At 45.4% G+C, this 24274-nt stretch overlaps 1 protein-coding gene across 7 annotated transcripts in view; it reads right to left on the bottom strand.

Annotated features, from left to right (window-relative positions):
- MED12 (mediator complex subunit 12) overlaps positions 1-24274 on the bottom strand; it is a 956599-nt gene that overhangs the window by 756573 nt on the left and 175752 nt on the right. For 5 of the 7 annotated variants that reach the window (XM_085608427.1, XM_085608421.1, XM_085608425.1 and 2 more), the window contains 3 exons: positions 8618-8717; positions 7905-8041; positions 4510-4668 (listed from right to left, as the gene is read on the bottom strand). In XM_085608427.1, coding sequence (XP_085464553.1) covers positions 4510-4668; positions 7905-8041; positions 8618-8717 — 396 coding nt within the window. The remainder of the gene's footprint in view (positions 1-4509; positions 4669-7904; positions 8042-8617; positions 8718-24274) is intronic. The other 2 variants (XM_085608424.1, XM_085608422.1) reach the window with 1 other exon arrangement.

Genomic DNA, 24274 nt, shown 5'->3' on the forward strand with positions numbered 1-24274 from the left:
TCTCTCGCCTTTCTCTGACTTTTTCTCTCCTCTCTTTTCCTCATTCTCTCTGATCTCATCCATTGACACTCATTCTCTACCTCTCAATCAATCTGTTTTTCTACCCCCTCCCTTCTGCCCTCTATCTTCCATCTGTTCTTATGTTCATACCACTTTTCTTTTACTTCTTACTTCATTACACCTCTCCCTCCTTCTTTGCTGGTCTTGTTCATCCTAGCTGGCCCTACCCGCTCATTTCTCTCTCGTCTCCTTTTCTCCCCTATTCTCTTTGGCTTCTGGGCGCTGTATTTTCCTTTCTTCTCCAATTACTGTATTTGCTCTGCCTCACTCAACTTTCCTTTATCTTCCTTCCTCTAGTTCCTCTCAATCTCGCACCTCCCCTCCCCAACTCTGTTGTCTTCTCTCTTTCCGTTTCTTCCTTCTTCTATTCCTTCACTTAGTTCTTTTTCTACCTATCATTTTGCTTTCTTGTCCCTCCCTTCTCCCTCTCAACTCTGTCATCTTGGCCCCCGTGTTTTAATTCCTCTTCACAGCCGCGCTTGATTTCTTTGCTCAGAGACTGACGTGCTCTAATCTTGTGTGTTTTGCTGTTCGCCCTATGTGGGAAGGGTATGCCCATACGTGGGTCCCGTGCTCACTACGCCACTGGAGTCAGGCTATCCTGGCTGAAGAGGGGTAATACGCCGAAACCGGTCCTAGGATGCTTGATTCCGGTCCAGGGAAGACATGGCTTGGCAGTTCGGGCTGGACTGTTTCCATGAGGCACAGGGTCAAGACTGATTTGCATATGGCCATGTCTGAACTGGGGTGGCATGGTGAGCAAAATAACGATAGATTAAACCCAGATCTGTGACTGGGGGTGAATGTGTTACCAATGTGCAACATTCCGTCCATCATCTTGTGTGTTTTGCTAATCGCTCCCTTCATCACGCTCGTCCGAGCCCCCCCTCGACGCCGTCCCCCGGGTCTCACTGGAATGGAGGACGTGGCGTCGCTCTCATCTGCTCTTTATAAAATGGCTGCGCGGCTGACAGCGCGGAGACGGACGCCTCATTAATGGCTTAAGAAATCGGCGCGGTTCTCATTCTGGTTTCTGGTCCGCCTCCGCCGGGGTAAAGGAAGGATTGCAGCGCGTGCCAGAGATGGAGGCCTCTCCAGGGAACGGGACGTGTTCAAGGCGCGACGAGAGGGGGGGGAAGCTGAGAAGAGGAGAGTAGACAGGGGGGGGGGGCTCTTGGAAAGTGCAAGTGTTGATGCAAGATTGCTCTTATTTATAAACAGAAGTGATATTGCATAATACAGGAACAGCAGCAAAACAAAAGATCTAAACCCTGGGCGCCGCCGTGCTACTACAGCACTCGACCACACAAGAATGTAACTTTACCACCACCACAAAATCAAATAGTTAGAGCAAAGATACATCTATTACATAATTCAAGGGTCGGACAACCTAAAATGTATCCGTTATTTAACACTCCAAAGACACTCTGCAAACCTAGCATGGGGTTTAAGCCGCACTTGCACCAAAACACGGGTTTCCTAGTGTCTACAGGAGCCCAGCCCACAACAGGCTGCACACTGGTTGCTACGAGAATCACAGAGCCTACAAGAAAAACATACTTTAGGCACTGGATTACATATAAACAAGGATGGTAATTCTTCAACCTGTCTGCTAGCAGGACTCAAGTGATTAACGAGCGAACATGTTTGCACATTACATAAACTGTGAGGTGCTACACGGTATTTTAGATGATATGTTTTCACTTCTTCACTTTGAGCGCTTTTGTCATGAGTAAAAACACAAAAGGAGAAGTGGAGCGCCCTGGACTTTCCACATTTCTGGATAGTAGGTGGGCTTCCCAACGTCAGTACAAAGCTGTGAATCCAATGGACGTGTTTCCATCATCATTTCACCACTGTGAGATCACATTTTAGAGGTACCATAATGAAACCCCTCATTGCCTGTGATTGAAAAAGGGGTGGGTGTGGCGTCTAAACATTAATAATCAATGCTATATTAACAAGCATTGGCATAGCCAATAGGTCTCGCCTTTGGAACCTTATAAATATTTAGTTATAAAGTACAATATCCTTGGTGCAACAACATTAACTGTTGCATGGCTAAACACTTAAAAGATCCCAAAGGCAAGACCTATTGGCTATGCCAATGCTTGTTATGTTAGGCACCAGAAAAAAATTGTTCAGGTAAGTGATCTTTGAAAACACAGGTTTCACATATACAGCTGTTTGATACTTTCAATCGTGATTAAAGCACTTTGCAGCAATGTTAAGCTATGGAGAAAACAAATGTTGCATACGGTTACTTAACAACAACTTATGGGACCCTTCCTCAGGACTTAAGGTGAATATGGGGCAAGGTCCAAGGCAGAGTCAACAGGTCACCTCAGGAGGCAATGGGCCGTACGGGTGCACAGATGTATTTTTCAGCGTCGTCAAATTTTGAGTGATTTTTGATACTTTAAATCGGAATTGAAAATCTTCTGCGCAACGTTAAGCTATGCAGAAACAACACACGCAGCATCCAGGTACTTCGCAGAGACTTACGGGACCAATCTTCTGGACTTAAGGGGAGTATAGGTCAAAGTCCAAGGCAGCACCAACAGCTCACTTGGGGGAGACTCTTGGGCGTTCAAGTGCAGAGGTGCATTACAGCGTCGGTTGCCCAATTCAATTAAAAGAAGAATCGGTCTGGTCACAAGGAGACTGCAGGCTTGGCCTGGGGGACCAGTCGAGCAGAACCATCAAGGAGGATTAACTCTTGTGATGTCCAGGGACTTCAGGGCACCTTTGAATCTCTTCTCCAGGACACAAGGGCGACAGGTGCAGAGGAGTCCTTAGGCATCTGGTTTTTGTCACCGGGAGCAGTCGCGGTTGAAGGGGCCAACTTTGGTCCTCTTCGCCAAGGATCAGGGGCGCCAGGTAACTGCCCCGGAGCCATGAGATTGACCCAGTCAAATTGCTCAGGAAAAGTCAGAAGAACACCAGTTTCAAGGAGCTGCTATAATGCCTTCAAAGCTATGCTATCCACATAGGTGACAGAATGCCTCTAGACCACACAGCATGTATGTATGTAGTATTTGTATAGTGGAACCTAACCAAAACGCAGCAGAGAATAGTACACGGTCAAAGACAAGGTCGCAGGCAACAAGTGCTGGGAGAAGTAGCTGGATACTGGGAGCTGTGTACTGCTCTTTAAAGAAGTCTTCAACTCATTGAAAATTAGACAGGGGGCAGTATGGAGCCCGAGGGGAATCCAGAGGTGATCTTTTGGGATGTGTAGGTGCCCACCTGAACAAGATGGTGTTAGCTGAAAATGAGTGAGGCGAACCAGTACAAGACATTGCCAGTAAATCCTATTCAAGACATGATGCTGGGCATTACGTGGGTGAATATGCATGCACGTTCATTTGTAGAGGTACTCCGGCATCTTCTGAATCTTCTCTTTGGTTCAAGATGCCACAGAGGTATGCCAATTACACCGGCTCAAATCAAAAGCAGTGAGATACTTTGTCCTTGAGCCAACAGCACACAAGGAAGGGGAATGGCATATGTGTTAGTGACAATGTTGAGGCACAACTGCTGGTCCTCTGACCCTTGCTTGATCATAAACAAACCTTGGGTAGCCATGGACTCAGGCATTCATAAGCTCACCCAGCACCGTGACCACATCTGTCTTTATACACTCCTAGACCTTTTTGGACATGCCGAAGATCTTGATTTTACCAGGCAAATGTTCCAGGTGCACAGCATGGATATGCAGTGAATTCAACCCTAAATTCAGCAACAACAGCTGGACAAAGTGGCCAGGCACAGACCTATATTTTGCTGCTCAGAGGACAGATTCACTTCCTCCACAAAGCAATCTTTCCTCAACTCCAGGAAGTTAACTGGACAGTGGCCCCACCAGTGCTGTCAGTTTTTTCCTCCAGACGGAAGGAGTTTGTTGATGCGCATGGAAGACCCTTTAGGGCCTTCTCATACCACTAATGTAAATAATTTTAAAGACACTACTTGTCCTCCCGATCCATTACCCGGCTGGAACCAGTGAGTGAGGCATTCCGACCTACGTTTTTGGTGAGCTCCTGATTGGCAGGAAGGTAGTCTTTCGCCATGTGCCCCGGTAGGGCCAGCTCAGAGTCCACATTTCCATGAGTGGAGGTGGTCTGGCTTCTCTCGTTTGCCCACTCACAAAGGGTAAGGGGGAACAAATAAAGGATGTGGCTAGAGCTTAAAATTCATTTCTACATTCATCAATACATCTGTATATTCTAACTTCGAAGGCCAATATACATTACAAGCCCTCTTCAATATGAAACACTTCCCAATAGAAGTTGAACAGACCACATTTTCCTACGACCAGCATGTATTCCAACCTGTAAAGAGTGCTCCAATTGTGCAGGTGCTAATGGCCCATACAAGAATAAAGCAGTTAACAAATGTGCATAACATTATAATAGTATAACAAACAGGAGCCTGCAGGCCACTTACCTCCGCTTCTATCTCAGCCTGCCGCTTCTCCAGCAGCGTAGCCACTACCATAGCTCTGTGGTGCCCAGACCTCTTGCAGCTGACTGCCCACTCACACAGCAAGGCCACCACAGCATCATCATCCGGGGAGATCTGCAGGAAGGCAGAATGGCCATCACACTAATCATAAACAGAGAAGAAGCTCAGGGAGCGGGAGATGTACTGCTGTTTAAAACATCGCAGGAATACGCCATGGATCACACTAGCAGCCAGAAGGACAACAGACATCTTGTACACTGTGATGACGTGTGGTCACACTATTGCTGAACAGTTACTGTTCTCATACCACTAAGGACCTCAGAAAAGGTCAAACAGAAGTACCCATTATGTTAATCGCCAATGAAGATTAATATAAACGCACAGTAGCATTCATTTTGCAAAATAAAGAAGGGACAGGCTGCCACCAAACAAAACGTAGCTGTCAAACTGTACCAAAATGAACCAGACTACATTTAATTCAGACTGTACAAAACTTATCAAATCTATAAGAGAAGTGGGGGCTGGACATTTACAAATCCCACAGTTCCACTAAAAATATAATCTGATAGTATTCAAGCAAGAGTTTCTGCACAAAGCACATCATTTGTGAACAGATTTACCTACAGATGCTAGGATTCGTACACTTGTTGCTTCTTCAAGTGTTGGACTGACAGGCATTCTGAGGTTCTACACAGGAGGGTGAGATTCGCATACAGTCCCACTGGTATGCATCAAATCTCTTCAGTGGACTCTTAGTTTGGGGGAGGGCGGTTAGTTGGAATGTGGAAAGAACAGACAATGGGCACAGGATAAGCTGGCAAGGATAAAAAGGGACAGCTGCATGACAATCAAGGGACATACACTGAGCAAGTCAGTCTAAACTGTCGTGCATGCGATGCACCAGCTTCAGATGTTTGAGGCAAGTAGTACAAAATAAAGAGGAACTAAAGTATACCATCTTGAGGCAGAGTAAGATGCACCTTAGGATTATGAGGGCATTGGGTGCCGGACTGGCAGTGCCAATGGTAACCTTGTTTACTTCTCAGTAGAGATATGAGGTGCCAGAGGACTAGAGAGGAGCTGGTGTAATCCCATTTCCAAAAAGTAAAGGTATGGACGAGTGAGACAACTGAACACCAAGCCTGATGTAGGTGGTGTATATGGATGGATAACAGGGTCTACTGGATTCCAAGTAGGTCATTCCCTTCAGTGAAGCTTGCGGGAATGCTGTCTGATCAGACAGAATTGAAACATGTGCCTAAGCTGAAGGCCAAAGAAGTTTGAGGCAACTAGAGTGTTCCCGGGCACTACTCCCTCGCTTCACTTCTGCTCTTCCAGGTAAGACATCTTATCGCCACATCGGAGTAGAACTGAAATGACTTGCCCTTCCCTTGTGCCATAGGGCAAAGGTCACAAAAGGCACCAAAAGATGAGGCGAGAGGCTACTCCTCAAGAGGAAGAGGCTAGAACAGGGTTCTTCCAAGGCCCCATCTAGGTCTTGCACCATTCCTGTGCAGAACACTTGTAGGCTTTAGAATGATTTGTAGAAAAAAAGCTTTGTAGATATTAAGTTCCTGCAAATAGGAATATATATACCAAATTCATAATCTTAATTCCTCTCCATGACCCTGAAAACACTATTATTTTGGTTAATGAAACATTATTCTACCTTTTCCTTTAACAGTATTTCAAAATGCACAATAATCACATACGCTTAGCATCACAACAAATATAGCTGCCATTGCTTCTAGGGTAAATGTAGCATGCTGCAGTTCCTGGAGCCTAAGGCAACCACATTATTTCTGACTCACTAGAGCAGTGTGATAAGGACAAGTATCCTATTTCACAGCACATTTTTGTTTAGTTCCTGGAGGCGATTATTCCCTTTCAAAAGGTTTTCAAAGGTCTCATCAGGTTCTCTGAGGGTAAGAATGACCTTTTCCATCACATGAGAGATAAAATGACCTCATTTATGTTCTATACCCAGTGCAACTGCAAGAGGACTGTTAGGGATGGGCCGTCTTATTATGTTATGTGAATTTATAGAGCACAGCTAATCACCTGTGAGGGTACCCAGGTGCTGAGTAGGGCGGGTCTTAAAGCAGGGAGGATCTCCTCCTCCCCCTGTCTGGAAGAGTCAGGTCTCGAGGTTCCTTTAGAAGTCCATGAGGGTGGGGGGGGAAGAGGTTCTGAGGTGTTTCGGGAGGTGGTTCCAAGTATTGGCTGCAAGGTATGGGAAGGAACGTCCTCCGCTTCTGGCCTTCTTGATGTGAGGGAGGTATGCTCTTGCCTAGGACACATATCGAATGTGTCTGGTGGGTTGGTAGAAGTTGTGGCAGTGGCTGTTGTGGAGGGCTTTGTAGGCGTGGTTTTGTAGCTTGAACTTACATCGTTCCTTGACTGGGAGCCAGTGGAGATTGTTGAGGTGTGGAGAGATGTGGTTATTACGAGGGATGGCCAGGATGAGTCTGCAGGCGGCCGCGTTCTGGGGGGTTTGGAGTCGGCAGAGGACATGGGCTGGGTTTTCAATGTAGAAGGAGTTTCTGTAATCAAGTCTAGTTGTGAAGAGAGCCTGGGTGATCGTTCGTCTGGTGTTCAGTGGAATTCACTTGAAAATAGTGCGAAGCATTCACAGGATGTGGAAGCATGAGGAGGAGATCCCATTGATCTGTCTGCTCATGGAGAGGTTGGTGTCCAGAATGATACCAAGGTTCTTGGCATGGTCCGCAGGAGTGGTTAGGGGCCCATGTTCAGAGGGCCACCAAGAGGCATGCCAGGGGGGAGTGGTTGTTGCCAAAGATTAGGACTTCGGTTTTGTCTGTGTTGAGCTGGAGGCAGTTGTTTTTTATCCAAGCAGTGACATTTCTTTAAAGCAGGAGGCGTAAGACACTATGTTGATGCCAAGGTCTCTGACGATGTCAGCGAGGGGCTTCATATTCTGTGCTTACACATCCTAACTAGATTTCCTGCCTCGTTAGCACAACATTATGGTCACATTTGGATTCATGGTCTTATTGACACACATTTTTCACGTTATTTTATTTACTTGCCATATTTTGTAATTTTGCGTTCCGATTTCAATACTAGCAAACACAGTGTGCATGGTTAAGTAACTCGGATACAAGTTGTGCGAAAACACTGTTGTTCTAAATGTTTCAAGCTAAGATGTGTAGTACTGCGCAGTAGTGGCCTTCTAATCTATCCCTAACATCAGGAAAACACATTACTACAATATTTCTAAAGGTGTCTAAAACTCTCTGCTGTCACCCAAACTTCCATCTGCTGCATCTCATGTATAGTCTTTCCAATAAGATTTATCTACCCGCGTTCATTAAGATGACCCACTAGCTCCTTGCTTTTCCTTTTGCACACCTCACCTCATGGCCATCCTTGCTTGGGCCGAGCCCAAAGATACGGTTGTACAGCGAATCCAAGGAGTTGCCGGAATCGGACTTCTCAAAGCTTTGACTGTCAAGAACCTCTAACGTATGCAGCACACGCCCAATAGTGAATCCTAGAGAAAATAGAAGAGGAATATGCGACAGAGAAGAAAGGTCACTTTACAGGATTTTTAAATATAACTATGAAGTTTGTAATGATTGCCTTGGAAGCCAAAACCCCTTCATGGTCAGAACGGGACACCCAGCCACATTAATTGATTGGCGCAGGGTCCGCACTCAAAGAAATGCCGGGAATAGGTAATAACGGGCAGGTAAAATTTAGGAGGCCAGGTAAAAATTACCAGAAGGGAACACCACAGAAGTCATTTAAGGAACATTAAAAATCAGATTTAAAAAGGCATGTCAGCCATCATTATAACTCCAATATTGTATCATAGAGTAAACCTCTCCACCTCAACCATCATCATCTATTTCCAGCGGTGGCCTGACTAAGACAACAAACTATTCTGGAAGTTGCTCCCTTTCCAAAACATCTTTAAGTTTACCTTTAGTAGCAACATCAAATGGCAAAGAATCATCAATGCACATTGTAATGGTGTATCAGAGAGCCTAGTAGACACCCCATCCAAGGGACCCAAGGTGAATGGCACATAGTGAAAACAGTATGACAATCAGACTGTAGAACGTACCTGCAGTGGTTTCCTGACACTTATCAAAAGACCACCTGACCTCCACAGCCTGCCCACGCTCCTTGATCTGCAATTCCATCTCCCGCAACTTTGCTCTCACCTAGAAACAAAAAGAAGAATACTTTAGTGAAAAAGAGAAGCTGTGCGAGGTTCACTGCATAATAGAGTCCACTGTTGCTACATACAGATTGAATCACACCGTTATATGCACCTTCATTCTTACACCTACCATGGGATGACCCTCACACATCTCCTCTTTCTCACTCACACTGAACATGCAGTCTTGGGCAGTGTTTCCCAACCAGTGGGTCGAGAGAGCAGATTTTTGGTAGGCCACAAAGTCCAGGCAATAAATGAAGATGCCTTTAAATTCTGTATTTATCTTATCTGATTTGCTGCTCTTCAAATAAAGAGGTCAAATGTCATGCTATGCCTTCTGACAAAGTGCTGCCTACTTTTTAACATGGGGATTTGTGTGTACAAACTTCTCTCACTTTGAAGTCAGAGAAACAAATGTAAAGTCAATTATGTGACAGTCTTGCGGGGGTACATGGAGTGTGAAAGGAAAGGCTGTAGGATGTCTTTTTGTAACAACAAAATGTAAATAGCTGTACATGAACTGTACATATTTAGAAGATAGGAAAGCAAAAATGAAGCACATTTATTTGAAAGTCTGAAGTGTGATGGAAACAGATTTTAAGAGGATCAAAACAAATCAAGAAAAGATGCACAAATGATAAATATTCGATGCAACTATTTTCACACATCATTTGTGAGCAATATAGTTTTATCAGTAAAACTGAATATCTGTGCAAATTTAATGTCCATTTCAATGGAAAATGTGATGTCTGTAAATGACAGTAAGCTACCACACAATGCTTACATAAAAATAAAAAAAATAAAGTAAAAACCGTCCACATCATGTACATTAAAGCTAGGGGGGTTGCAAAGGTTTGTCATTCTAAAAATTGGGTCGTGGTTCTTAAGTTTTGGAAGCACTGGTCCAGTGACTAAACTGGAATCTCTAAAACACACAGATGTGTTCTAATAACAGCTTCAGCACGGGACCGAAAAATGTGCAATTTTGGAAAAATCAAATGATCTACCTACACTTCAGACTGTAAATATGAGCAATGTAAATGTACATGATATTCAATATAAAATGTGCAATTTCCAACAAATTACACAAACTGTAGAATGTGTTGTACCGTACTATCAGATGACATCTTCCAGCTCCTTTTCACATTCATATACACAAGCAGGATTAGCTGTGTTAGACTCTTGTGTCTGTAGTAGAGGCGAATGACAGCAGAGGAGGAACATTCAGACAGTGAAAAGCTTTGTTTCCACTGAACACTACAGGAGAGGGACTATTCTCACGGTTTTAATTCTACATGGCAATACAGATGGATTTGGTCTACTGAGCTTCACTGTTCCAGAGAATGTCAACTGCATTACCCTAAGGAGTCCCAGAAAGGAAGAACACATCTGTAGCTGTTAACGAGTATGAAAGAAATTGGTCACTGGCTGACGGAGCACCGTATTAAGACTACAAGCCTTACATGATGCCCTTTTAGAAGCCTACCAAGACAGCCCTCACTGAAGGTGTCCCGAGACCAGCCACTAAGGCCCACAACCAACAAAATCCAATATTGCCAGCTGAAATGCATGCTAGTCTCAAAGCTCATCCTGCCACTGCCATAGCCCAGCTTGTGTTTCACGTGACCCACACACTGGTGCTATTTTGAAACTTGCTTTGAAACCCCCCCAGCTAGACATGGGACAGTGAAAAGTTTTAGCTCTGGCAGTAGTAGACTTGACATTTAATCTTGGCTTTACCACTTCGCCAAAATATGCTGGTTGTGAGCGCTGTATTTATAGGGTGGGCAGGTTCCACTGCATAGTGGCATTTCTTTGGTGAGAGTAGTCCCTACATCTCACCATTAGAACCACTATGGAACCAGAAGATAGATAGATATATATATATATATATTCACTTAAAAAACCATAGGTTTCACACATGTTATAGTTAGGTGGATATTTCACTCGTAAAAAACCAATGAAATTCCCCCGTTATAGTTAGTTCAGATAACTATAACTCGCGCGCCCGCAATCCACTGCTGATGACGTCACATATTACATCACTCATGACATCACTGATGACATCATCCTTGTGATAGAGTGGCGGTTGCGCGAGTTATAGTTATCTGAACTAACTATAACGGGGGAATTTCATTGGTTTTTTACGAGTGAAATATCCACCTAACTATAACATGTGTGAAACCTATGGTTTTTTTAAGTGAATTTGCAAGGTTTTTTAAATGCTAATTCCTAACTATAACGTGTGTGAAACCTATTGTTTTTTCAGTGAATTTGCAAGGTTTTTTAAATGCTAATTTATTTATGTATTATTATTTTTTTATTTTGCCTTCGGGGTCCTTCAGGGACCCCCTGACAAAGGCTAGGGGGTCAGGAACTCTCTACCCTGCCCCCTTTTCACGTTCGCCACCTTCCTTTTTCACTCTCGCACTGAAAACAAACAAAATGGCGGCCGACACTTCCTGATTTCGACCGATTCGAACGCTGACTAACATGTAACCACCAATCAGAATTACGCTCGCGCACGTTAGGGTGCTCGCACGGTGCGCGCACCCTGCGCGTGTATAGATATTGATATGCTTTTAAATGCTATTTTCTCAGGAAATACTGAACAGATTTACACCAGACCTGCAAAAGGCACTTCCTTGACCTTATGGCTACCTCTCTGCCAAATTTCAAGTAATTCTGTTCAGCCGTTCGGGCTGTAGCTGCGTCTAAAGGTCCTATGGAAAGATGCATGGGGAAAACGCGTTTTGGGACCCCCCTTTTTTCTCGGCCCCTGCTTGACGAATCACCCCGAGACTTTCAGGGTAGGAGCTGAACGGAGCGCCCCATTAGTTTTGAAAATTTCGCGAGGATTCGTCAACCGGCGCCAAAGTTATTCAAAATAGAATTTTGAGATTTGCTACGGAAACACGGTCCGAACTATAACTATCTACTGGCGACCGCCAGTAGATAATATACATACACATATATATATATATATATATATATATATATATATATCCAAATGAAGAGCGCACCACAATTGAAACGCCACACACGGTCGTGTAGGATACCTTTTATTTGGCAGGATAGCAGGGAAGAAGGTCCACCATTGCAGCTCAGGCTAGTAGCCAAACATGTTTCGGGTTTGCTTGTCCCTTGATCACTGGCTTCCCAACGGAGAGAACAGCTGCAAAGATTTTCCGCCGCACTCGCGGAGGCTTGATTAAAAGTCCCGCCCCAGTGGGCGTGTCTGATGACTGCATTCTGGGATAGTGAGTTCTTTGAAAGCCATCGTGGCATCGTGCTTGATCTCCCATCAGTTTCTTGTACCTATAGTAGGCCGTTGCAAAGGTAAAGCTGGGTCCCCGCTAGTGATGACCTGCCACATTGGTCACGCCGTTCCTTAAGCGCCTGCAATTGTCGGCGTGTAGGATCTGCTCCTCCGCAGCGGGGCGTTTCGCGATCTGGCACAGACCGCTATATATCCAAATGAAGAGCGCACCACAATTGAAACGCCACACACGGTCGTGTAGGATACCTGCTATCCTGCCAAATAAAAGGTATCCTACACGACCGTGTGGCATGTGAACAAGGGCTTTTGAGCCCGAAACGCGTCATGTTTTGCTGAGAATTGGTCGAATAAATACTCTTGCCTGAAGTTTCCTGTGGTCCGTCTCTCCTTCTTCGCCGTCCGTTCGGAGGTTGTGGGAGTTTCCGGTATCTCATATATATATATATATATATATATTTTTTTTTTTTTTTTTTTTTAATTAATCGCAGCCGCTCCTTATGACAAATTGTGCACTCTTGGGTAATCACTTTGGTATTTGGACAAAACACTGAATAATAAATAACGAGATACACAAACATCCTGACCAGGGCCTCGAAAAATCCTAAAAACGATACTAGACCTGCAGATCTTGTAACTTGAATAATCTACTCGACCAAACTGTGGTGACTTGACTCATGAATTGGTCTCAAATTGTGTGACCCTAGGCAGATATCTTGTCTTATGGAGCTGCCTTTTTCTTTATTATCACATGAGAGAGCACCTTCAAATATGCAAGTTAGATATTTCTGCTGTACAGAAAAACGCTTTACTAGATTAAACATTTGCTCCATGTATAATAGGAATAGGTTACACATGATCCTTGTCTTGCCTCTTAATAGGATTGTCATCTGGTAAGGAGCAGGAATATTTCCAAATTCATCTTTAAAAATCACTTTTCATAAATGTACTACTAAAGAATGATGTGGTAGTGTACTGGCATTTACAGAGATCACATTTTCCATTGAAATTGCTAGAAAACTTAACCACTAACGTAGTTTTACTGATTATGTTAAATAGCGCATAAACAGGAAATCTGGTTTCAGCAAAAATATTAATAATTTGCACATCACCAAGTAATATGTTCTGATTTTTTTTTGATCCCATACATTTCTTTTTTTTTTAACCACAGTATTAAAAACATGGGTCTTCATAACTAGTGAAATATATTTGAAATGTTTCAACAGTTCACTTGTTAGCTATTTCAGTGTTGTGTTAGAAAAAAAGCCTGAAACCTTACAGCCTTTCATTGCACATGGTTTGCACAGTTCAATTGCCACACAGTTCACTTTACAAAATCTTCTAACTTCGTCACAGAAAGAAAACTAAATGTAGGAAGAAAAACTGACTTTTGAACTCTTGTCTCTGAAAGCCAAGCAAATGTGACAAGATAAGATTTAAAGGCAGCTTTATTGCTCATTCAGTTTGTGAGCAAGCAGCACCTGTCAGCTCCCCAGAATGGGCGAGTAGGCCCTAAAAATAGCTCGTCCTGATTAGCGAGTGTTTTGAGTGACACAAATATCGTGAGGCAGAAATATCATTGACAAGACTATCGATTTTTTAGGTAAGTAATTTCGTTTTCAAGAATATCTATTTTTAATATCATTTTCATTCTTAGTTCATTTTCATTCTTTTCAAATTATTTTTATGTGTGTTTAGTTCGTATATTAATTGTTAAATGTTGTTTGCATAACTGTTGACAATATTTGTAAATATAGTTTGTAATTTTATGTTAATTTTTTTTATTTGTTAATAGTAATTTATAGTGGTGTAGCGGGTTGAGGTTTTGAGGGATACAGGGCGAGAAGTTAATTAAGTATAATTAATAATACAATTTAATATTAATTATTTAATTGAGAATTATGCAAACTGTGTAATCATATTTTTTAAAGTTATATTTTAGCAGCGGGTTGTTTTGTTTGTAGGGGTATTGTGGTGTGTCGATAATTTATTAATATGTATTCATTTTTTTAATTGGTTGTTAATTATTTAAATTGTGTAATTATAATATTTTTAACATATTTTAGGTGTGGGTTGTTGGGTTTGTATGGGTATAGGGTGGGAAGTTAAGTAATTGATTAATAACGAAGTATTAACTTTTTAATTATTTAATTGATTGTTATGTATGTAACTTGTGTAAATATATATTTTTATTTGGCTGTAACCAGGTTACTTTCTTTGCTTCTTTTCGTTCACTACAGTTAATATATAAATAGATAATTGCATTTATTTAACATTTTCCTGTTAGTACCTGTAAGAAACTGGCTCCATATATACTACACCAAAATGAGGTATAGTGTGTATAGAGTCCAAGTGTCCCCAGAGATAGGCAGAGGTTAAAGTTAGATCGAACCTTACTCTAATAGTGGTAGCTTGGTCGAACAGTAAGGCAGTATCAGAGGACAGTGTTAAGCATTTGGTGTACACACTCGGTCAGCAAATGAATTTACACACTCGAGAACTGAACTCTAGGCCAATTGAATTTGTATACAAATATACTGTTTATTTTTAGAACCAAGCCGGCCTGGTACAGGTAAGCATTAAATACTTTTCAGTAATAAGTTATTGGATATAGGATAGTTTGCAAATGCAATAGAAATTGTACTTTGTTTGATTTACAGGGGAGCAGTAGTATGCAACACTTAGCTAATCCAGTACATTGGAATGAATAGGCTTTTTCAGTAAATTGCAGGTAAGTTACTTTTCACGTTACTTTTCTAACTCAGTGCTGGATACCTAGATTCAGCACTGGGACATTTCCTAGAAACAGGTAAGTAATTACATTTTGGTTATTCGCATGATTTTTAAAGAATATTTTCAGTTTTCAAAGCTCCCCACTTACAAACATTTTGGAGCAGTACATTGAAATGAATGGGCTTCAACAGTAAATTGCAGGTAAGTTACTTTTCACGTTGCTTTTCTAACTCAGTGCTGGATACCTAGATTCAGCACTGGGACATTTCCTGTAAACAGGTGAGTAAACACGTTTTTGTTATTTGTGCGATCTTTAAAGAATATATTTAGGTTTCAGACCTCCGCACTTGGAAACTTTTTGGAGAAAAAGTGTCAATGTCATCCTATGGAAGGAAAACAGGTTAACGGTTCACAGGTAAGTAATCGACTGTGGGAGTTAAGGCTCTGGGGTTAGAATCAGGGGTCTCCCTGGGTCAGTGATGCACCCTCAGTGGCACTAGGGCATCCGGGTGTTGAGGCCCAATGTTATCCAATGGGGGATAGGAGGCCTCCGGTTGGTGGCTGCTGGCAAGCAGGCCACTGGGTTGTGGGAGCAAAGCTCCTAGGGTTAAGCTCAGGGCAAGTAGGGGACCAAAGTAGCGCCAAAGGTGCACCCTCAGCGGCACTAGGGCAGCCGGGTGCAGGGTGCTGTTTTGAGGTCGGGTGCCCTGTTTTCAACGGAAAACCTCCAGGACAAAGAAACACTGCAGGCTCGGGACGAGGATCTTCTGGGTGCGACCACCACTTCGAGGGGTAAGTTGGGATGTCGTGGGTTGGTTAGGAACCGTCGGTTTGGGCACACAAGGCCGTGGTGCGTCGGGTGCATGGGTGCCTTTGCACGTCGGATTTTCTTGCCCGCTCTGGTCGTGGTAGGGGGGGTCCTCTGGATTGAGCTGCAGGCGTCGTCGCGAGGTTTGAGGCAGGTCAGGGGTCACCGGATCTCGAGTCAGGACCGCTGGGGGGACCTCCTTGTGGTGTTTTTCCACTCGAGCTCTGGCCGGGTTCAGCGGGTGCAGAGTGGGCTGGATTTTGCGGTCTCCGACTGGCACCAGAAGCTGCAGTCTGAACAAGTCCGATGTTCATGGGAGATTTCAGTCTTTCAAGTGAAGGCAGGCAGGTCCTCCTGGGTTTTTGAGGTTGCTGGCTGCAGGACACACCAGGTTTCGCATTAGCAGGTTCGAGGGGGGACAGACCTGTAGGGTTGGGGCCAAGTCAGTGGGTGTCGTCCTCTTGTTAGCTCTGCACGGCTCTTCAGTCCTTATCTTGTTTTCTTGTTGTTGCTGGATCTGCCTTCTTGGTTCAGGGCTGCCCCCTAAATACTGTATTTAAGGGGCGTTTTAGGGGTCTTGAGGTCAGTAGCCAATGGGCTACTGACCTTAGGGTGACTACACCCTTGGTGTGCTCACCTCACGTGGGAGAGTGAGCACAATCCCTAGTCCTGATTGGGGAGTGCCTGCCATCTGCAAGATGGCAAGCAATGGAGTGGGCTTCACCTCGCCTCCCCCACCTGAGGGGTGGAGCTGGCAGAGGTGGGAACACCTCCTGGTCTCACTAGTTTTTCCCGCCTGTCTTCCCGCCGAAAGGGAGGGGAGACAGTAAGGGGGCCTGCTCCTAATTGCAGGAGAGGCTGGGGGGTCGCATTACAAAGTCTGCCAGGCCTTTGAAGCTCCCCTGCCACAGATGGCTCTTCCTGGCCTGGGCGATGTGTGAACACCTGCACCCTGGAAAGGCTTTGTTTCTGGGCTCAGGGAGCGTACGCTCCCACCCTAGGGGTCCAGAAACATGTCTCGTGGTGGCAGGCTGGTTTGTACCAGTCAGGGAACCCACCAGAGGCTGGTCGTTTTTCAGGGGCATTGAGAGGCCCTCTGTGTGCATTTTTGATTAAAGGGGCTGAGAAGTTGGATACCAAACGTCTCAGTTTTCAGTGTAGCCATTATGGTGCTGTGGAGTTCGTAATGACAAGCTCCCAGCACCATATACTCTTAATGGCAGCACTGCACTTACAACGCCTAAGAATGGGCTCACTGAATAGATACTGTAGGGATACAGCTTCATGCACCTGTATCCTCACCACTGGCATAGGGCACCCAGCTAGAGGGGTGACTGATCTATGCCAGCGCAGTGGGTTGTAGGCATGGCACACAGGGATGTGTGCCATGTCGACTTTTTACTTTGTTCTGCACCAAGACACGCAGCCTGCAAAGGCTGTGTGTGTGTAAAGGTACAGGGCCTCTAAAGGTGGCACAGTAAGTGTTGCAGCCCTTAGAGGTCTTCCCTGGTCACAGTGCCCTGGGTACCTGTGGTACCATTTACCAGGGGTTGCCCTGTGGCCAGAGATGCCAAATTGGGTTAGTGTTAGGGAAAAAACACAGGCCCAGGGAACCTGATTGGCAGGGACCCAGGGCACACCAAGAAAAAGTGCATCAGTAGTCTGGCAAAAAGTGGGGGGGTTACTGCAACAGAAACCCACTTTCCTACAGTACCTAGTCAATTAAACAGAAGCAGAGTGCTTTTGTTCACTGGGGGGGGCTCATGTAAGGGCCTAGAGAGTCTCAAGCAGCCTTAAGAGGTGCCAGCGCTGCAGTTGGGAGGTCACAGCGCAGGGCGTTACCATGATCCAGCAGTTCTGACGACACTTTCTGGAAGAAATAATTTCAATTTATATTGAAGAGAGAGCTGGTACCATTAGGTGAAAGTTGGTGTGTGAAGCATTCAAGGTTCATGTTGTTGATCCAGCTTTGTACTGTTTCTTGTTATGGTTCTTAGCAAATAACAGGAATTCTGCCTTGGTTGGAGTGAACTTCAGATAGGCGCTGGACATCCAGAAAAGTATGGTGTTCAGGTAGTGTTTTAGGTGTTGGATGTCTGAACCAGAGGAATCTTTTGAGTTCAGTTGAGTACCACCTGCATATTGGTGAATCTGGTTGTTATCGGTTGGCAGAGCTCCACAGGTATAGACTATGAAGAGGACAGGAGTCAGTATGGGACCCACAGGGGCTTTGCAGATGATACAGATCTTTTGGGGCATGGAGGTGCACATTTGAACAAACCAGTGTCGGTTAGAAAGGAGAACCAATGAAAGACTCTGCTGTTAAATCTCATTTAAAACTACAGGGTACCATGGTTGACTATGTCAGAGGCAGCTGAGAGGTCAAAAAATATCAGGAGTCAGGGGTCATCGTTTATTATCAAGAGGGCATTGTCTACGATATACAAGGTAGAGCTCTCCATGGTGTAGTGGAGTGTGAAGCCAGATTGGTAGTTAGGGATTCTGTATATTATTGTACTGTAATTGCATATTTAGAGCTTACTAGCCCTGACAAGGCATTGAAGTGCTTTAGGAATGGTAGCCCAGTACTCCAGGACCCAACTTTATGGTCAGTCCAGTTTTATTGGTAAAGATTTTTGGTATTTGAGATTAGTCTTGTGCTCTGAAAGAAGAGATTCCATGCATTTACTCCAGTTTATTTTTGGAAGAGTAAATTAATGTGGGTTATTGTCTTCACTAGTCGGGTGGGGGGGGGGCCTACGTACGTTCATGCAAACGGTTGGCGGGATGAAAACAGAGGCTAGAGGAGCTTAATATGAGGTTGCAGTGATGTGTTTAAAAAAAAACAAGTTACCTTTGGAAATTACCTTCTTAGTGGCTATTCTATTTATAAAAGTGCAGACTCCTTGCCTTTAGAAAGCCCCCAGGTGCTTGACTGGGTCGGGAAAACTCTTCCAGCAATACTCCAGCACGCCACTAGGTGTTGCCATATAGCTCTGGAAGGACTCCATACCGCCCCAGAAGTAACTTAGAGGAGCCATATATTACCACCACCCTTGTGCGCTGACATCAGTTTCTCGTGCGTTTCTCCTTCAATGCCCAAAATGTGGCACTTTGAAAAAATGGTCTGAGAGGGTGAGCTGAATATCTAATTTAGGACTTTTTACAGAGTGGGGAAGACGAAGGACACTGTGGCATTTGAAGTTAGATAAGAGGATCAACCAGAAAGAGCATTACCAAAGGTGATGACATTGTTTTCTGATGGATACTTCTAACCGTAGACTTCTTACATTTAGAATAGATACCATAGCAGTTCCATCAAAGGTGGCAGGTCTGAGGAGTGGACTCCACCCAAGAAGTTCGGCAAATCGGACCACGGCCAAGTGACCTTTCCCACCACAGTGGACTTTCAAGGCAGTAGTGTTTCATAAACGTATGCACTATCATTACCCAATTTGCATCCTGGCCGATATCTACAAGAAGCACCCCTCAAGCCAAAGCAGTCACGGCAGCCTCGGCCCCGCTGGAATGAGCCTTCTTGGCCAGTGTTTGCTGATTTTCATGCAGAGGAGTATCCAACTTGATAGGGTCCTCTTAGTGTCTGCATTGCCTTTCTATGCCCCGGAAAATGCCACAAAGAGCTGGTCATCCACGCAATGGACGTATGTGCAGTCTATGTAAAAGCTCAGCGCACCCTCAGGGTCAAGGCAACAGAGTCTCCTCTTCTTCCGCAAAGTGTGCAAGGGCAGAAAATGCTGGCAGAGTTAAAGACTGGCCAACATCGAAGGGAGTCACAGTTTGTGATATGAACTCCACCCAGCTCTTCAGTATCAATAAGTCTGGGAAAAGGTGGTGCAGGGCATCTGCACCAAAAGCACCTGCAGGTCATTTGCGCAGCATGCAGATGAAATTGCAATGAGGAAGACAGTTTTCAGTGCGAAGAGCCTTAAAAAAAAAAACAGCTGTGCATAGGCTCAAAAGTCATGCATGTGGGAAATTCAACACCAAATTCAAGTACCACTGAAACAGAACAAACTGTTAGGGTGGGAAACGTGTATAAAATCTTTTATATCATGCATCATAATCAGTCACTTAAAAATGGCGGGCAAACAGGCTGAAAGATATACCAAATAACTTTAAACTGTGCCCACTGAGAGGCCTTGGTGGGCTAGCAAAAGTACAAACAAAAGACATCAGAAACTCAAGAGGTCTATATTTCGAGTACCACAACAAGCAACAAATTTCCCCAGTACATCCCTGGCCACAAGGTTGACATCAACCACCTTGGTCAGAAAGTCAAATGTGTTCAGTTGCCCCGAATCTATCACCAGGCTTGGATACAAAGATTGTGGACACTCGGATGCAGGACCCTGCAATGTTACTGAGACAGCAGGTCTTCCAAAAAGCAAAAGTATGATCAGAAGACACCTGCTCCGACTCAAGAGCTTTGGGTACCACCCTTTTATGGCCCAGTACAGGGCGAAGAAAATGACTTGGGCCACTACTTCTTGATCTTCCCCTAGAACAACTCAAGGCAGGAGAGGTAGCGGTACCATCGTTTATTCCCACCATGCCACTCTAGACAAAGGCCTGCCTTATGCAAATCAGTACCAACCCTGCTCCTTATAGGAACAGTCCATCCGAATGCCAGGCAAGACCCACTCCAGAAGGGACCACTAGCATCCCCAGACCGATTTCGCCCTGCTTGAGGCTCATCAGTAGGCTGTAGCTTTAGTCCAGTGAGCCTGGAACCCATGGCTGGGCATACCCAGGACATTTAGGTTGTCTGCTGCCACAATAAGGTGATGGGCAGAATGCTTCAATTAATCTCAGCCACTGGCAATCGCTCATGCCGCATGGGTTGGAATGTTACCCCAAGCAATTGCATGTGGTAAAACTTATTGCAAGCATTCCTTCCATCACCTTTTGTGTGTTTGAACGTCTCCTTTGGGATTCAGGGATGCTGCCAGGTGATCGACATCAAAGTAGCCCTATTTGTTGCAGTACCACATGGCAGTTGTGTTGTCTGTGAGGTCTTATACCAGCCTCTCCTTGACAGATGGCAGGAAAGCTTTCAGAGTCTGAAGGATAACTCAACCTCTAAGACTTCCACAGAGCCGGCACTCCATGCGGCCTCTTGTCTCCATCTCTATCAGTTGGTTTTACCAATCCAGCAGCGACATGCTGCGAGAAAGTGGCTCTGTATATACTGTTCCCAAATAGGTACAGGGTGTACAGAGTCCAGAGTCCCCAGAGGTTTGGCAGAGGCTAAAGTTAGATATAACCTTACTCTCTAAAGTGGTAGCTTGGTCGAGCAGTATGGCAGTATCACAGGACAGTGTAAAGCATTTGTTGCACACACTCACCCAGCAAATGGTCTCACACACTCAATAACTGAACTCTAGGCCAATGGTTTATATATAAAAAATATATGCTTGTTTTATTTTAGAACCAACAATAGGTATTAAAATATACTTTCTCAGAATGAGATGCTTTATATAAATACGTTTGCAATATGCAATTGACTTTTGTAGAAAGTTACAAGTGGTTGCAATAGGCAACACAATTCTAAACACAATAATGCATTGAGTTCAATGGAAGTTTCAAGTTATTTGCCACAGATTACTTTTAGGATTACTTTTGGAATTCCAGGACTGGATCCTAGATTCAGTCCTGGGTCAGTACTTGGAATCAAGTGAAAAAAGCTCTACTTAATTACTGTGATGATTTTTAGACAACATTTTGCTATTTTAAAAGTTGACACTTATATTTCATGGAAAACAGTCAATGACTCCCTATGGCAGAAAATTCAAGTTGCAGGTATAGTATGTTCTCGTTACTTTTGTAATCCAGTACTGGGTGCCTAGACTCAGTACTGGGACCTTTATCCAAAACAGGTAAGTAAATACGTTTTCAGATATTAAACGATTTCTAAAGAATATTTAAAGATTGCAGAAATTGACACTTAGAAGAAATTTCACAGAACAACAGTCAATGATTTCCTATGGGAGAAAATTGGGTTACTGGTAAGTACAGTTGTAAGTATTTTTCAGAGTCCGTGCTGGGCATCAAGATCCAGCACTGTGAGCTCACCTAAGAGCAGGTGAGTATTTTCGTTTTCGTTACTCGGCTGATTTTTGGTGAATATTGTAAGTTTTGAAAAGTCCACACTTAGAAGAAATTTCAGGAAAAGCCAGTCAATGTTACCCTATGGAGAAAATTGAGTTATCGGTTTAAAGGCAAGTACTCGACTGGCAGAGTTAAGGTTCTGGGCATAGACTCAGGGGTCTCCCAAGGTCAGGTAGGTACAGTTGGTTCACCCTCAGCAGCACAAGGGCGGCCGGGTGCAGAGAGAGTTAGGCCCAATGTTATCTTATGAGAGGTAGGGGGGCCTTGGTTGGTGGCTGCTGACTAGCAGGCCACACGGCTGTGGGAGCTGGTCACTTACTCAGGGCAAGTGGGGAAGTAGATAGGTACAGAGGTTGCACTTCCAGGGCCACTCGGGCGGCTGGGTGCAGGGTGCTATTGAGCCTTCGGGCGCTCAATTGATTTCAATGGGAAATCTCCGGTTTAGAAAAAGACTGCAATCTCGGGAACGAAGGTTCTTCAGGTGCCACCACCACTTCGAGAGGTAAGTTGGGTAGTTGGAGGATAGGTAGGAACCCCGGGTTTCGGCACAGAGATCCGCAGGTGCAGGGGTGACTTTTGGTGTCGGGAAATCTTACCCTCTGTTGATCGCAGTTGGGGGGCACCTGGTTCTGAGGCTGCAGGCTTCTTCAGGAGTGTCGAGGGAAGTCATTGGTGTGAGAAAGTGCCATCTTTCTTGCATGGTATGCCCCCTGTGAGAAAGTGCCATCTTTCTTGCATGGTATGCCCCCACTTTTCGCTAAATTGCTGAATGTACTTCGATTGAGTGTACCCTGGGTTCCTGTCAATCAGGTGCCCAGGGCCTATGTTCCTTCCTTAAACCACACAAACTCCAAATTGGCAAACCCTAGCCACATGTCAGCCCCTAGTAAATGGTACCCTAGGTACCCAGGGCCTTGTGGCCAGGGAAGGCCTCTATGGGCTGCAGCACTCATTGTGCCACCCTCAGAGGCCCTGTACCCTTACACACACACTGCCCTTGCAGGCTGAGTGTCTGGGTGCAGGACAAAACAAAGAGTCGACATGGCACACATCACTGTGTACCATGCCCATCACCTACACTGCCAAGGCATATGTCAGCCACCCCTCTAGCTGGGTGCATTACGCCTATGGTGTGGGCACAGGAGCAGGAGCCCTGTGCCCCTACAGTACCCGGGTCCATTCCTGGGCACTGTAAGTGCAGTGCTGTCATTTAAGAGTACATGGTGCTGAGAGCTTGTCAAACACGAGCTCCACAGCACCATATTGGCAACACTGAAGCCTGGGAAGTTTGGTATCAAACTTCTCAGCACATTGAACCCACACTGATGCCAGTGTAGGATTTAATGTACTAAGCACCCCAGAGATGCCCCCTTACAGCTAACTAACAATCCACGTCTGCTCTGAGGCTGCCCAGGCTGCCACACAGCAGACACGTTGCTGGACCCCTGGGTGGGAGAGCCCCTGCTCTCCCGGGCCTGCAACAATGCACATCCTGGGTGAGGTGAGAAATCTCCTCCCCCAGGATGAGCAAAGGGAAGCTTCAAAGGCAGGCCGCCATTTGGAGTTTCCCCAGGCCAATGCAACCCCCCACTCTGGCGGGAAGCTTGGCCGGAAACCCCATACAAGGACAGGGGATGTGCCAGCCTGCCCACCCCACCCCTCAGGTGGGGGAGGCGAGGTGAAGCACATCTCCGGGCTCTCGCCATCTTGAAGATGGGAGGCCCTACCCTATCAGGATTAGGCTACTGCCCCCCTCCCACAGGAGAGAGGCAGGATAGGGGGTGTACCCACCCCAGGACAAGGACCCATTGGTCCCTGGCCTTCACCTACCTGTAACGCCCCTAAATCTAGTATTTAGGGGCACCCTGAACCTTCCTTCCTTAGATTCCAGATAGAAAAACGACAAGAAGAGCAAGAAGAACAAGGACCTGCCCTGCAGCTGCTAAAAAGAGAAGAAGACACAAACTGCTTTGGCCCCAGCCCTACCGGCCTGTCGACTCTCGAACCTGCACCAGCGCGGCATCTCTCGTGGCCAGCAACCTCGCCAACCCCGGAGGACCTGGCTACCCTTTTGGCTCTAAGCCCCTGGGACTCCCATGAGTAGAGGCTCTACTCAAGAAACCTATTTTTAACCCCTGGCAGCAGCCCGGAACCGCGGACCCAACACACTCTGCACCAGCCAAGCCTGGCCAGTGCCGGAGTGGACAAAGACCCTGAGGACGACCCCACGGCGACTGTGACCCCGAGTCCGGCACCCAAGGACCCCCCCTCGACATCCCGGAAGAAGCTTGCAGCCTCAGAACCGAGTGCCACCCCAACCGCGATCAACCAGAGGGTAAGATTCCCGACGTCAAAAGGCACCCCTGCACCCGGCGCCCTGCGGCCCCCTGTGCCCAATCCCGGGGTACCCACCTAACCTACAACTACCCAACTTACCTCTCGAAGTGGTGGTGGCACCTGACACATCCTCGTCCCCGAGCCCGCAGCCTTTTTCCAAACCGGAACATTCCCATTGATTTCCATTGAGCGCCCGAAGGCTCAAAAGCACCCTGCACCCAGCCGCCCGAGTGGCCCTGGCAGTGCACTCTCTACACTAACCTACTTCCCCACT

Source organism: Triturus cristatus, chromosome 5_2 (genome assembly GCF_964204655.1).
Source record: "Triturus cristatus chromosome 5_2, aTriCri1.1, whole genome shotgun sequence".
Lineage (NCBI taxonomy): Eukaryota > Metazoa > Chordata > Amphibia > Caudata > Salamandridae > Triturus > Triturus cristatus.